The 14,155-nt window shown below is 40.7% G+C and overlaps 1 protein-coding gene across 15 annotated transcripts in view; it reads left to right on the top strand.

The window, feature by feature from the left end:
- The first annotated feature begins 410 nt into the window (after positions 1-410).
- tcf7 (transcription factor 7) overlaps positions 411-14,155 on the top strand; it is a 68,818-nt gene continuing 55,073 nt past the window's right edge. For 9 of the 15 annotated variants that reach the window (XM_079651213.1, XM_079651216.1, XM_079651215.1 and 6 more), the window contains exons 1-3: positions 411-918; positions 1,185-1,254; positions 2,900-3,006. In XM_079651213.1, coding sequence (XP_079507339.1) covers positions 736-918; positions 1,185-1,254; positions 2,900-3,006 — 360 coding nt within the window. In that variant the 5' untranslated portion in view covers positions 411-735. Of the gene's footprint in view, positions 919-1,017; positions 1,099-1,184; positions 1,255-2,899; positions 3,007-14,155 lie in introns of those variants that run through there. The other 6 variants (XM_079651218.1, XM_079651217.1, XM_079651209.1 and 3 more) reach the window with 3 other exon arrangements.

The raw sequence follows: 14,155 nt of genomic DNA, 5'->3' as shown, positions 1-14,155 counted from the left end.
CAATTTTCCAAAATGCAAAGGCTTTATTGTCACAAGCACAGTAGCTACAGTGTAGATATAGCAATGACATGATTAAGTCCAAGGCTTCTCAAACAATGCAACAAATAAAATACTACGAATATATTGCAAGATATAACAGAATAGAAATAAAAATAGTGCAAGAAAGTTGCAAGGCCATTTCACAAAAATATCCGAAATCATCATTTAAATGCACACCTTCTCATCGGCAATGCTGCTTTTGCTGATTATTTGACTTAGATGAAGTTTTGGTGGCAAAAAGCAGCAGCAGTCTGCAGCCGAGGGACCGAGGATGGCGTGAACGCGCCCCTGGAAGTCATGAATAATGCTGTTCAGCTGAGCAAAGGGAGGTGATGTCTCTTTAAGAGGCTCAACCCTCCACAGAAACAATCGCAGGCTACAACCCCCCAACAAGTCATCGGACCTGTCAATCATCCGGTCGGCGCCCTTTGATGTCGGGACTCCTCGCCTTGTCTTGGGCTCAAATGAGCTGTTTGCTGTTGTAGGGAAACATTAGTCCTCTAAAGCAGCCAGCCGGGGGGACGAGAAATCTCAACTTTTTTTCCCTTGAATGTGGTTGGGGTTTCTACACTTTTAGAGGCGCCCCAGGCAGAGGAGAGAAACTCCGTACATTCTCTTTATTTATACTTTTTCTTTTTGTTGTTCGTCTTTTTTTAACTTATTAAACATCGGCAAAGGGAGGTGGGAGAAGTAGACATGCCTCAGCTCAGCAGCGGCGGCGGGGACGACCTGGGAGCGAATGATGAGATGATAGCGTTCAAAGACGAAGGGGAGCAAGAGGAGAAAATCCAAGAAAACGCGTTTACAGAGAGAGACCTGGCCGACCTCAAGTCCTCTCTGGTGAACGAGTCGGAAATAAATCAAAGTCCGAACTCAGCGGTAGGTGGCATGTGTGGATGTAACACGGGAAGAGTGTGTGAGGAAGCTTGTTTTATTTTACACGCTGCTGACAAGCGTTGAATGAGACTGCCTTCAGGGGTTACAGTAGTAAAGTTCACAGGCTACCAGGGGTTTATTAAAGGGAAGGGATAACACAGTGGAACTAAAACACACTATAACGTATGATACGCTTGTTCTTTTTTTGACACTTGTGTGCTTATATTTCTGTACTTTTTGACCCCGTGTTTGTTGTCGGTGCCTTGCAGGCGGTGAGACGGGGACAGCAGGGCGAGCAGAGAGGCTACCAAGAAAAGCACCGGGAGCATCACGACGGAGGTGAGAAGAAGACTCATTTACACACTCGCTGTCTTGTGGGTTTGAGTATCCACTGCTATCTCAGAAAACAGCTGAGAAGCGATAAAGAAAAGCCCCCCCACCGTGTCAAACTATTGAGTATTTTTGGTCAGCAGGACACGTGTTGCTGCATTAAAACTAACTTCAAAGACTTGTGTTCAGGTGCACACTGCAAAAGAGGTCCACAGTAGGCAGCTCTCCAGTTTATCTCTCGAAACATCACTTTGTTGAGGGCATTTCCTGTGTTTCTTTTCAGCATTCACATAGAATAATTGCAAGAATATTGCTTAAGATTCAGAATTGGTTTTATTACCAAGTATGTTAACACATAGGCATACGAGGAATTTGGTTTGGTATATGTGGGGCATACAAATACGGAGAAAGAAGAATACGTAGCAACAAAAACTGTTATGACAGCTATTTAAAAAAAAAACTATTTAAATATCTGTATTAACATGTCAACTGGGGAAATATGGACTCTGGAAGTACTTTTATGTTTTATATATAGTCATAAAGATGAGCTCATGTAACAATGTTAGCTATATTATCATGTATAAAAGATGTTCAAGATATTCTCCTCATACTGGCAGCTAGTTTTATCTCCCCATTTTTAGATCTACATACTTTTTTCCACTTTAGTCTCAACCCTTGACATTTTTTGCAGTGAAGCTATTGCCATACTTAGCCAAAAGTGGGGTCAACCAGGGTCCTTGAGAGGTTTATTTTTATTTCTTAAGGGTTGCCACCCAAAAAGAACAGGGCAATTTAACTTTCCCTCCCAAGGATAAGGCACATTTAGAGAATGTATACATGGCAGTTTTAATTATAGGTGTCACTGTAGGCTGTACTCAAGTTGTGTAACTCATTCCAATCGTTTCTGAAAGGGAAAAAATGTTCTTGCATTGTGTTCCTATGAGCAAAATCTTCCTTAAATTTGGATTTGTGGTTTCAAATGTGTCTATTTGGAAAAAATGAAACTCACAGAAAAGACGAATTGTGCTTGCGTGATTGGATTATTTTGTTTTCCGTCACCTTGGTTATAGTCTTGGTTATATTAAAAGTTTGGGCACCTTCCATGACAAGGAATTGGGCTTTGAAACGGTAAAACAGTTTTGTGTTTGTCTGTTTTCATACAGAGCCAGTATAACCTAGTTATAGCTGACCCACAGAGAGGCCTCTGATGCTTAATATGGCTGGTGGTGAGAGATAAATTAACACATAGGCTACAGGAGTTCACGCCTCTCAGGCTAGGTGACGCTTGTAATGCTTTTGTCTCAAGTATTGTAGTGTGTGTGCCCACACAAGGATATAACATGTTGTAACTACAACACTTGTAAATACTTTGTATGCACGTTTATTTCGGATGTCAGGCCTTTCCTTTTTGTTCTGAGACACACAGTTGAATCTTTTAGCATTGTGGAAGTGAGTATCACATTTTAGTTTTATTCCTTAAACACATTGTTTTTAACTTCTATTAATTTCGAATAATGCCCTTACTCTCAGCCAACAAATCAAAGGAGTTATGGAAAACAACTTCTACAAAGTGGCTCTATTAAAAGTCCCATTAAAACATTCTTTTAGTTATTGAGTTTCTAAATCTTGCTTGCTGTTCTTCATGTCCTGGCAGTGTCGAAGCACCAAGATGGAGGCATGTACAAGACGCAGGCGTATCCGGGGTATCCGTTCCTGATGCTGCCTGACCCCTACCTCCCCAACGGCTCCATTTCTCCATCTGTAAGTCAGCTTCTGTTTTTATTCTCTGCTGGCCGTTGTTTTTCTCCAAATGTTTTTTTGTGTGAGTAGCTCAGAGGTGTCTGGGGTCCTAATGTTTACGTCCTACTTTGGACTCCAGTGGAAGTTTATGCCATTTAGCTGCTATTTAAAGATCTTCGGTTTCAAGTCCAAACCCAGAAATCATGGTTTTGTGCTTCAGTACATATTCTGGAATATATAACTATGTTTGTTTTTTTATAGTATTAAATGTTAGTGGTGATACTCTTTTCTTACTACCCCACTACTGCTAAGCACATAAGAAGAAAGACAGAAACGCACCATCAGGGATGGAATTGTTTCATGTCAAGTGGCCAATGACTAGTATCTTATTTTTTATTTTTTTGGCTGAAGCAAAAGGTCCTCAGTAGTCAGATTTGTATGCGTACCAAACGGAGATGGCATGATATTGGGCATGAAAGTGCTGGTGTTTTTGTATAGTCTATTTGGATTAAGGCTTGAATATTACTTCTGGGCATTTCTGCATAATGTGTATGTAACGACATTTCATTTGTTTTGCATGGTCTTGAAAATGTGTGTTTCATGGAAAAAGTCATTTTGAGGGTTTGACACATTTCTTTAACACATTTAGAAGCTAATAGTTCGGCTTTTTTTTGCCAGTTATGCTTCATTAAGTATAGTCAAATGTGATTGAGATCTATAATGAGTACACCTCTATAATTTAAGCCCTAAAACCATTACTTTTTATGTTCAGTTGCAAAACAGAGACATTTGACGCCCCTTTAGTTTAATACATCTGAAATCAATTTAGTTTTAAAGAGGAGCGTTAGTGTGAGATCAGTCGCAGCACTGCAGATCATTCTCAAACGTTACATGTGCTCTGATTTGACTTTGAACTGTGCTGTTTCCCGCCTAACTGCCTTATGAAACAAAGCTTTACTTTCCCTCATGAGAGACGCAGCCGAAAAAAGAGCTTGTTTTTGTTTACGCCTTTGCTGAAGTTGGCCTCTGATTGATGCCGTCACCGTGAAGCGCTTCACATGACGTTTCCCATCTGTTTGCACTGTGCGTGAATAGCAAGAGGTTTGTTGCTGCCTTAATAGCTGTTCTGAGTGTTAAACCGCTAAAACAAACATCTGAAAGGCTCAGGGAAAGATTTCAAGTATGTAGTATCACTCATCCAGCCAGACAGGCCTTACAAATAATTTATCATAAAATCCCTTCAAGTCATCCATGAGAACCAATATCCATGGATAGGCTGACTAATTGCACCAAACATGAGTGGTTGTGCCTAATTCATTTTTCACGTGCTGTGTAATCCTGTTGCCTGAATTAACCCCCTGCTCCTGCAGACAAGACGTTGCTAAACAGCAGACATGCATGTTTATGAGATCACACTTACTGTGGGCTGATCCAACATGAGGCACAGTGAATTGGGAATCTGCTGTATCACAACATCTACTTTATGGCTGGAAAATGTGATTTGCTCGTGTGTTTCACCCTGCTGTCTTAATGTGTAATGACCCAGCTGTTGGTCATGGGAGATTTTAAATGGGTCGCTGAAGGGTCAAAAATAGATGGCTGTTGTTAGAGACTATCTCCTGGTGAAATAAGTCCTCCAAAAATACCTCAAGCTCACCACATTAGCACCAGTTAATGGGGAAATAAGCTCAAGTTTCAATGTAATGGCTCCTGTGAAGCTTCTTCTTTGCTCCACCACAGTTAGACAATAGAAACTGTGAATTGTTTTAAAATGAAAAATGTAGGAATTCTTTGTTTTGACTTTCTTTGTATATTTTTGTTCTACCCCTTGTTTAACTTCAAGCCCACCATATTCTAACTATGCCTACAAAAGTTAGGGTAGTCAACATTTTACAGACTTTTTACAGTTTTTCTTTGAAAGAATATCCTAGACAATATTTATTTCCTTTCACTTTTGCACATAAAAGTTGTATTTACTTGTGAAAAGAGGCAGATGGACATACATCTCCCAGGGAACCACATCCGCTCTAAATGAGTTACCCTACACTGTGATTGAGAATATACTAGTACTAGAAAGCGCGTATTTCCTTAAACATCTTAATACTCGTCGTAGCACAACACGACACGACACATCCGGCATCGCGTCAGACCAACACGGTGAGCAAGTGTGATGGTATGTGTCTCTCATCGATGTGCCTCCACTTCTTTCACCTTCGTCTCCGAATCTTCTCTTCTCTTTCTCCAACCCTGGAGTGCCAACCGCAAAGCCTCTCAGAGATTGTTTTTGTTGAGGGTGGGATGGGGGGGGGGGGGGGGGGGGCAAGATAAAGAGCACTTTCTTTCCCCGTGTGTCTTGGAGACTCCACACAATGCTCACTTGTTGCTGCTTCCCTTGTAATTAGCCCGCTGGTTGCGAGGCGGTAGCGGCGTATCAGGCCCCGTCTACCTGCCACTTGAAAGGGCTGAGCATGGTGGTTTAGACTAGAGGGTGTAGGGTGTAGGGTGGAAGGGGGGGGGTTGATTATGGATGGGAGGGATGGATCGGAAACTATAGGCCTGGGAGCCCTACAGAAGACGGGGCTGTAAGGTGTTTTCCTACTGTTGTGGTTTTAATGTGTGACAAGGCAACCCATGTTACATCTCTGTCTGCCTCGACTGATGGCTGTTCTCCTGTCCTCACGTCGAGAGGATCACCCTTTCCTTACTGTGCTGCTGGTAAATCTGGGAAGTGGTGTGAAGAGTATGCTTTTCAGTGTTCATTTTGTTTCTTCAATGTCAGTTAAAAGTGATGATTTCCGATGAGTCCCTTAGTAATGCCTTCAGGTTGCTTTTTTAATCTGACAAGCTAACACCCAATGATATGCAATGTAATAATGATGTAAGATCAGTAAATACTCTCATTTAAGCACATACAAGCTTTTTCTTTTCAATTGTTGATGACTTTTCTGCAGTTGACAGAGTTGTTAAGCACTTAGTTATATTTGTGTTCAACATACCTGTTCCATTATAAGTGCATGGGCTTCTACACTTCATGTCAAAGATTACAAATTCAAAACATAAAATGAATTTTCAAAAATAAGGATATATTTTACCCGAGCAAATAAATATAACTTTGGGCTCTAAGAAATTGTCAGGGATCATTTTATTATTTCCAAAAAATCTGTAGATGAATCGATACGATACGATATGATAATACTTTATTTGTCAGATCAAGTCTGAAATTTGACTTGCGTCACAGCAGCTCCGTGTCCAACATCAACAGACAAGTATCCAGACACAATACATGAAACACAAACAACAAACATTTAACATAACAATCAATAATAAAGATAATCGTTAGATGCCGCACACATTCTGTCGTCATGTCTTCCCGAGCTGATAACTTCCCTGTCAGATTATCACTCAAAATTAGTGGGAGGCTGGATGTTGTCTGCGTTTACCAGCCAAAAGAAACAATTTCTCAAAAGCTTTGTGTGTTCCCGTAAACTGCTTTGAACTGTCGGAATCATTGTGAGAGCATCACCCGAAAGACTGAAAGGCAGATATGATTTGTAATATTTGTCCGTTTCATTCTTCTTACTTCCCCTGGGAACACTATTTGAATTATTTCATAGTTCATGCCTTTTTGAAAATACAGTATATACAGTACATCTGAAAAATAAAGCTCCAAATGAGAACGGGAACAAAAAAGAATCCCTGGACTGTTCTGAAAGTGTAATTATAGAAACTGACTGACTGTAATAAACTAAAAGACGGCCTTTTTATTAATGTTAACATCTCGTGAAAAAACGCTTCTAATCGCTGCTGAAAAGAGAATTCCCTCCTTATCCCATTCAGTGATAAATGTAACTCCTATTGTGCTTTTCATGTAACATTTCCCTGTTGTTAGATTCATGTAGATATCAGCTGTCCTTTCGGAGGAAGGGGCCAAAGAATACGATTAGTGGGATTCAAGGATATGAGCAACTCCCTCTGCTGTTGTCTTTGGATAAAGCTTTATCTGCAGCATGTAAGGCAGTGCATTACATTAAGTCATTTGTTTGTAGCTAATGTTTTCTGAGTGTTAATCTTAATCTGCATGTGTTTCTTCGTAGGCTTGCCTTTTGTGGTTTGCTACATGTTTACTGAATGGTGTGTTTGTGTTGTTGTTATATATGATAAACTTTCGCTGGCTGTGTGTATTATGCTGTGGATTAACATTAGCCAGTGCTTAACAAGGGATCTGGAGGTTCTATTGTCTTAAGAAGTCAAACCCCAGCAGAGAGGAGATAGTCAGAGTATTTTCCTCTTTTGCATTTCCAACTATCCATTTTCTTTTCTTGTGCTTCTTTCATCGTCTTGGCTGTTTATAAGCATCGCTCTGCTCCAATTCAACTCTCTATATTTCATTTCTTTGCAATAACTCCATAATACTTCCGAGCTCCAAAGATGTCATAAGATCGAGAAGCGATTTTCAATTTTGAGTTTAAGCAACATTTAACCTGAGGACCTGTATGTCAGAATGAGTCTGTCCTGCTGAAGGGTCTCTGAGCGACCTACAGAACTTCTGCCAGCTCTTTGAACGCTGCGGTGTAGCGGAATAAATAAATATGAAGTCATGTGGATTAAGGCTGAACTATTAATCGATTTTAAATCGAAATCGCGATTTGAAATGATGCGATTATCAAATCACAAAGCCTGCGATTTGATAATCTCATCATTTCATCCACACCAATCAGAAGTGCTGTGCTCCACATGGACCAGCCATTGTTAAACAATCAGAAGTGGCCCATGATAGAAGGTGATAGACAGATTGATCCAATCACCTGCCAAGTATTTTTGAAAGTGCCTGCCCTTTCCAAATAGCTTCCAATGGAGCTTTCCCAGATGGTTTGTTGAAACAAACCATCTGAGTCAGGTTAGTAATGCTCCATCACATGTTTTACATCTATTACAGGGCGAATCTTAAACTGAAGCTTGACTTTAAAGCAACCCAACGGAAGTTTCATGTAAGTTTAGTTCTTTCACTCGTAGCTCGGGCTGCGGGGGTGCTAGAGACTGGAGCATGTTGATGCGACCTTCCTAGCCGGAGTTATGGCCGCATTTTACAATAAACTTCCGTTGGGTCGCATGAAAACAAATATCGCAAATCGAATCGCAATCGCAATATTTGTCCGAAAAATCGCAATTCGATTTTTTTTTCCCAAAATCGTGCAGCCCTACTGTGGATCTGTTATAAAGTAGCTGCTGTTGTTCAATGCTTGATAATGAATTGTACAAAAAGAGAGAAAACGCTGGGAATCGATTGAGAATGTAATTCTGCATCACAAAGGAGTGTTGTGTTGTTTCTATGTTGTGGCCTCTTTGCATAAATATCAGCTGACTATTCAACTCATGACCATGCCTTTAAATAAAGATATTTTCTCTTACATAGATAAGTGCAATTGTTTCCCCTTAAACATCTGGTATATGTGGGCGATATTGGTTATTTATGGCCTTGGAGGAGGCACACATGTAGACCAGACAGAGCAGAAAATAGCAAAGGTGTTTCAGGTCAAAGTAAGAGCCGAGATAAAGTTAGCTTATTGAGTCTTATTAGTGAGGAAGGGGCTTTTTCAAATGGTCAAGAAACTGCTCATAAAGACTGATTGGTGTATATGTTTCCAGTAGTCAGACTTTAATCAATAATAACCATATTCAGCGTGTCCACTGTTAATGTTTTTGGTTTGAAGTCGGCATTTAAAGCAGCTTTTACACATTGAAATAACTCAATTCTGAATGTGAAAGTCTAAAAAGGACCTAACGTGATGAGTATTGCCGAAGCTCTCTGTGGACTCACAACAGTTGGTTGTTAGGTCACTTTCCCGTCAGTGTGAGAGACGGTCAGCTGTTTGCAGATCATTGTCTGAAAACTACCAAGCAATAAAAACTAGCATCTGATATTCGGCTGTATGCGTTTTCCTCACTGTCAGAGAAGCTGTGAAACTCCCTGTGATGTGGAAACTGTGGTCACACAAAGACGTCAACAAGCTGTGAGGACAACACGCCGCTCTGAAACACTTTCCTGCTCTCTTTACCTGCTCACCGACTGTAACGGGTTTACTGTACTAACCAACCAGTCACTTTGGGAATCCAATATCATGTTTGTTTTATTTGGCTGTGTAAACTTAGTCACTGGAATTTAACAGTTGGTGTTTAACAGCTCGGTGTCATTCTCTTGGTTGAGGGACTTTCCTGCTGGTTTGACATTTCATTCCACCGACTGAAATTGAAAAATTGACCGGAACACTGCTGAGCGACAGTAAACATGGCTGGGAAGGGTAGGGGTGGAGTGTAAAGTTTCATGTCTTAAGCCTGTACACTTTTTCATATGCCTCCTCCTTTTTCTCACATTCAGAAATCAGCTGTTGTCACTAACAAGCTCCCCTACCTCTGCTCTCCTCCTCCTCCTCCTCCTCCTCCTCCTCCTCCTCCTCCTCCTCCTCCTCCTCCTCCTTGTATCTCCCAAATAATACAAAGTTGATCCTCCAAGATCAAGGGAATGGCATGTGTGTGTGCGAGTCTCTAGGATCTTGCCACTTCCTTGTTTCCTATTGTATCGCTGTGCTGACATGGGGGTTGCTCAGCCCCTAGTCCCCTTGTAAACAATGGCAGCAACACAGGCTGAGGCCTCCCTAATCCCCCCCCTCATACAGACCCAGGGGCTGGGATGAGCGACACGGGGGCCTCCCAGCCTCTGACTGGCTACGATAAGGACCCCGCCGCTCCGATTTAAGAGGCCTAAAAGAAAAGCAGCTTTCACTAGAAGGCAGCAAAAAGCTTGGGTCGACAATCTTGCATGTCTTTTTAAGGATTTTTTGCTTTGTTTTAAATACATTCCTAAATACGCCAAGACGTTTCAAGTTACATTCATGTTACTTTACAATAAAGTATAACATATACTTTAAAAAGCTGATAATAGTTGGATGTTTCCACTGTGGATGAGGGCTATGGAATGTAGAAACAAGCAGAGTTTTAACTTGCCATTGTTGTGATGTATGTAAGCGCAAGATTATGGTTGTCTAAAATTATCGGGTGAAAGGAGGATGATGATTGGACAGCAAGTCTCCATGTTTGCAGACATGCACAAATCCTTCTTCTTTGTGTTGAGACAACAAGAACACAGGAGAAGTTGCCTCTTCCTAGTGGCATGTCATTTTTTGTAGTGTTGTCTCATGTTGTAGTTTGTCACTGATACATTTAAATGCTACTAAAATGGCACTACTAGGCTTTTAAACCTAAAAAATGTGTCTGCAGAAGTAACAAAAAAAACTGTTCATACATGTTTGATATCCTCCAAAGTGCTAGATAATTGCAGATCAAATGTATCCATCTGTAATATGAGCCAGTTTCAGTGGTGTCAGAGCATCATTTCCAGGATCACTTCAAGTGTTGCTTTGATAACGCTTTGTTTATTCTGTCAAATATCATAAAAGGAGTGTAACGTGTCAATTACAATAGATACCTAAAGATATACTTCACTAATACACCTTTCATTTTTTCATACCTGAGTATTCGTGTGTATTATTTCACATATTGTCAAGCGTAAACTGTGGCTCCTAGCTGCATTATATAGAGAGGGAGGGGGGGTTGGATAAAAATACAAATGACCACAAGAGCCCCCCTCATGTCGGCTTTGAAGTAGCGGGCTGTGAAGGCACCTAAAGAACTGTTCAGAAGACTAATTCAAGAGGCGGAAATGTTTAAAAGAATATCAGAAGGATAGGAAAAAACCCCTTCAGATGGCCCCGAGGTGTTTATACCTGTAATTATTCATCCACTTATTTCTTTCCGGTGCAGAGGGAAGATGCGACGGGGAAAAAATAGAGCCGTAAAAGACAGGTGTTGGCAAAGGAAGTGTTGGATTTTTGATTGATATTATTAAGTCTGCTTTTTCTATACTTCCAGACATGTTTAATACAGATGTGTGAACCTATTGAGTATAAGCTCAGATAACTGCTATGCTTTCTGGAATAAAAATAACTTGAGAACGAGAGGTTGAGACAGTTTTTAACCTTGTGTGGTGTTAGTGTTGCTCTAAATTAAGACCACATTTCCCATAATTCCTCCCACGCTTCCCGGCACCCGGAGGATGCTAGAGGTCGAACATGTTTTTTTTCCATCTGCCCTTTACTGTTATCGCTATCAGCCTTTGAAATTGACATAGAGTTTGAGCCCCTTTTGCGTGAACATATTCAATGTTCATGCTGCAAAGTTATCTCCCGTTGTGCCGTAAAGCAGAATGTAGGATTAGTACATGCAGGTCAGACAGAATTGCTATGTTTTTGTTCATTATTTAAGTCATTAATCAATCAAATTGCCATATCAGCTTCCAACCCACATCGCGTTCCCTTCCAACACAACAGGAACTAAATGGAATATAAACGTCCTCATTTAAATGTTGTTGTCTTTTGTGAAACGTTCATAAAAGAAGAGACCAAGACAGAGGATCACAGAGAGCACAGCTTTGTCTATGCTCCACTGTTTGTCTGTGAGGTCTTCATAGTGTGTGTGTGTGTGTGTGTGTGTGTGTGTGTGTGTGTGTGTGTGTGTGTGTGTGTGTGTGTGTGTGTGTGTGTGTGTGTGTGTGTGTGTGTGTGTGTGTGTGTGTGTGTGTGTGTGTGTGTGTGTGTGTGTGTGTGTGTGTGTGTGTGTGTGTGTGTGTGTGTGTGTGTGTGTGTGTGTGTGTGTGGAAGACTTGGGGGATATTGTTGCACTCAGGTGAGCCATTGGCCTGTGGAACGAAACCGTTCAGTTTCTCCTCTGTCGTTGTTTACAGAGCGAGTGTCTGGGCCCCCCAGATGTGTATCCTCAGTTCAAAGTTAATCAGTGGCAGCATTGTCTTTCTCAAACCAATGTGTTATCAGAATACCCCCAATATATACTCAATTATAATGCTTAATTGATCTTTGAATCATTTCAAAAAATAAAAAAATGGCAGTCATCCCTCTGAGACCTTTTTGTAGGTTCTGGATTGGAACTGCTTCGTAAATACTGTGAAACTTTTATAGGAAAAGTAGCTATCTTAAACAGTGTGGTTGAGCTATACACGGCAGGCAAGGCAATGTAAACAAGAAATATCATGCAAACATCCAACAAACGAGAGCAAACTCTGAACATTTAACTTAGACATGGAAATACAGAGCGTATAAAGAGTCTGCAGTTCCAAAAACGGCTACACGCTTTGCAGCTTACTCTCTCATTGTGTTCATGTTGCATGTAGCTGGGCATTTAAAAAAAGATCTGCACGCACATAGACCCACAACACTAAGCTTGTAGGTTAGTGGGCCACAATCTGTAAATATTATACATATGTTGAATCCCTGATTAGTGAGGAGCTTCAAGGTACACTGCTGAATTAGCTGCCTTTCTTGATTAAAAGCAGTTTAATGTCTTTCTCTATCAATGAAGCGGTCGTTTCTCTGCTCTTTTCTTATTACACACAGCACGATGAGTTCTGAAGCTTTACTGTCATAAGAAATATGCTGCACATTTATGTCAATGGGGAAAATCCAATTATTTTGCAGTCGTCATTGTGGGAAGTTAAATGATACAAAGTTAATGTTACTTTGTTTGTTTCTGTCAGAGTGAGAGTTTTTTTTCTTTTTTAAGAAATCACATGACCTATGGGAATTAAAGTCTTGTTTCATTTCCTCTAGATAACTGTCAATAATCAGACTGTTGAACAGTTTCACAAAGCGGTCACTACTTAGTGACTTAGTGGATGCTATTACCCTCGTGGTTTACACATAGTCACTCTGTAGTTTCCAAAAACAAAAAACAAACAGATAATTAGCATCACCAGAGAGAATAACAAGAATACATCTCATCAATGTCCTCGATAAACTCACATTAATCAAAAAGAGGCCAAGTAACATTTAAGATTAGATTCATTAGATGTTATAAATATCCAAGATATATCCAGGGTGTCCGCGGGGTCTTAAAATGTATTAAAAGTTGATAAATCAATTTAGTGAAAATGAAGGCTATTCAAAAGTATTAAACGGCATTTTCCAAGGTATTACATTGTGTAGTTTATTTTCAATAAGTATATCAATTGTCCAAAGAGGTTGTATTCTACAGTCTGTCTGAATGTAATCATTGCGTAGATGTGTAGTGTGATTCTGTGTAGTTTATTTATGTCATCCCGTTGAGTTTGACGTCATCTGAACAGGACATCGCGCGCTCACTGCTTGATCGCGCGCGAAGGTCCGTTTGCGCCGGTTGTTAAACAACATCGTTATGGGGAAATGCAAGTTTGCGTCCAAATGGTTGGAAGATAAGGAGGAAGGACAATCAATACTGTATATAGTCAACGTGAGGTAATGTAACCGGTTAAAACTCAAAGTGGCGACGAGTTCTTAAAATGTATGGAAAGCGTCTTAAAAAGGTCTTAAAAAGGTCTTAAAAGGTATTACAAGGTATTACATTTGTCTTCTGGATTCCTGCATATACCCTGATATCATTATTGCCAAACTTTGGACTAAACAAGTTAAATTCTATAGAATGACCTGGTCAAGATCAGCATAGGGACAAAGGTCAGAGTTAGTCTCATGTGTTACTTTGGTCATGAGGCCACATCTCTGCTCAAACACCCAGCAAACAAGTATGACTTGCATTATGCACAGCTGTACTGGAGGAAATTCAGAAAAAGTTCTAACTGTTACACAATGGGCGGTGGCGGTGGTGGCGAAATCCACAGGGACTTGGCTTGGCAACTGGAAGGTCACCAGTTCAAGTCCCGGAAAGACCAAGTGCTACCGAGGTGTCCCTGAGCAAGGCACCGTTCCCTACACTGCTCCCCGGGCGCCCTACATAATGGCAGCACACTGCTCCTAACACTAGGATGGGTCAGTACTGCACTGAGTAGATTATTCTACTAAAACAGCACATGAGTGAGTGTATTAACCTCCAATGATTTTAACATTTTATAAGCATGCAGTCTCACACACAGTCTGCTGTCGCTTCTACTGTTTGGAAACACAGTCAGTGTGATGACCATAGGTCGCTGTGAGGGAGATTTACAACCTGTTTACACTCTCTAGGAGTGTGTGTGTGTGTGTGTGTGTGTGTGTGTGTGTGTGTGTGTGTGTGTGTGTGTGTGTGTGTGTGTGTGTGTGTGTGTGTGTGTGTGTGTGTGTGTGTGTGTGTG

Source organism: Notothenia rossii (genome assembly GCF_949606895.1).
Source record: "Notothenia rossii genome assembly, chromosome: 9".
Classification (NCBI taxonomy): Eukaryota; Metazoa; Chordata; class Actinopteri; order Perciformes; family Nototheniidae; genus Notothenia; species Notothenia rossii.
This window is presented reverse-complemented; position numbering and strand designations above follow the sequence as displayed.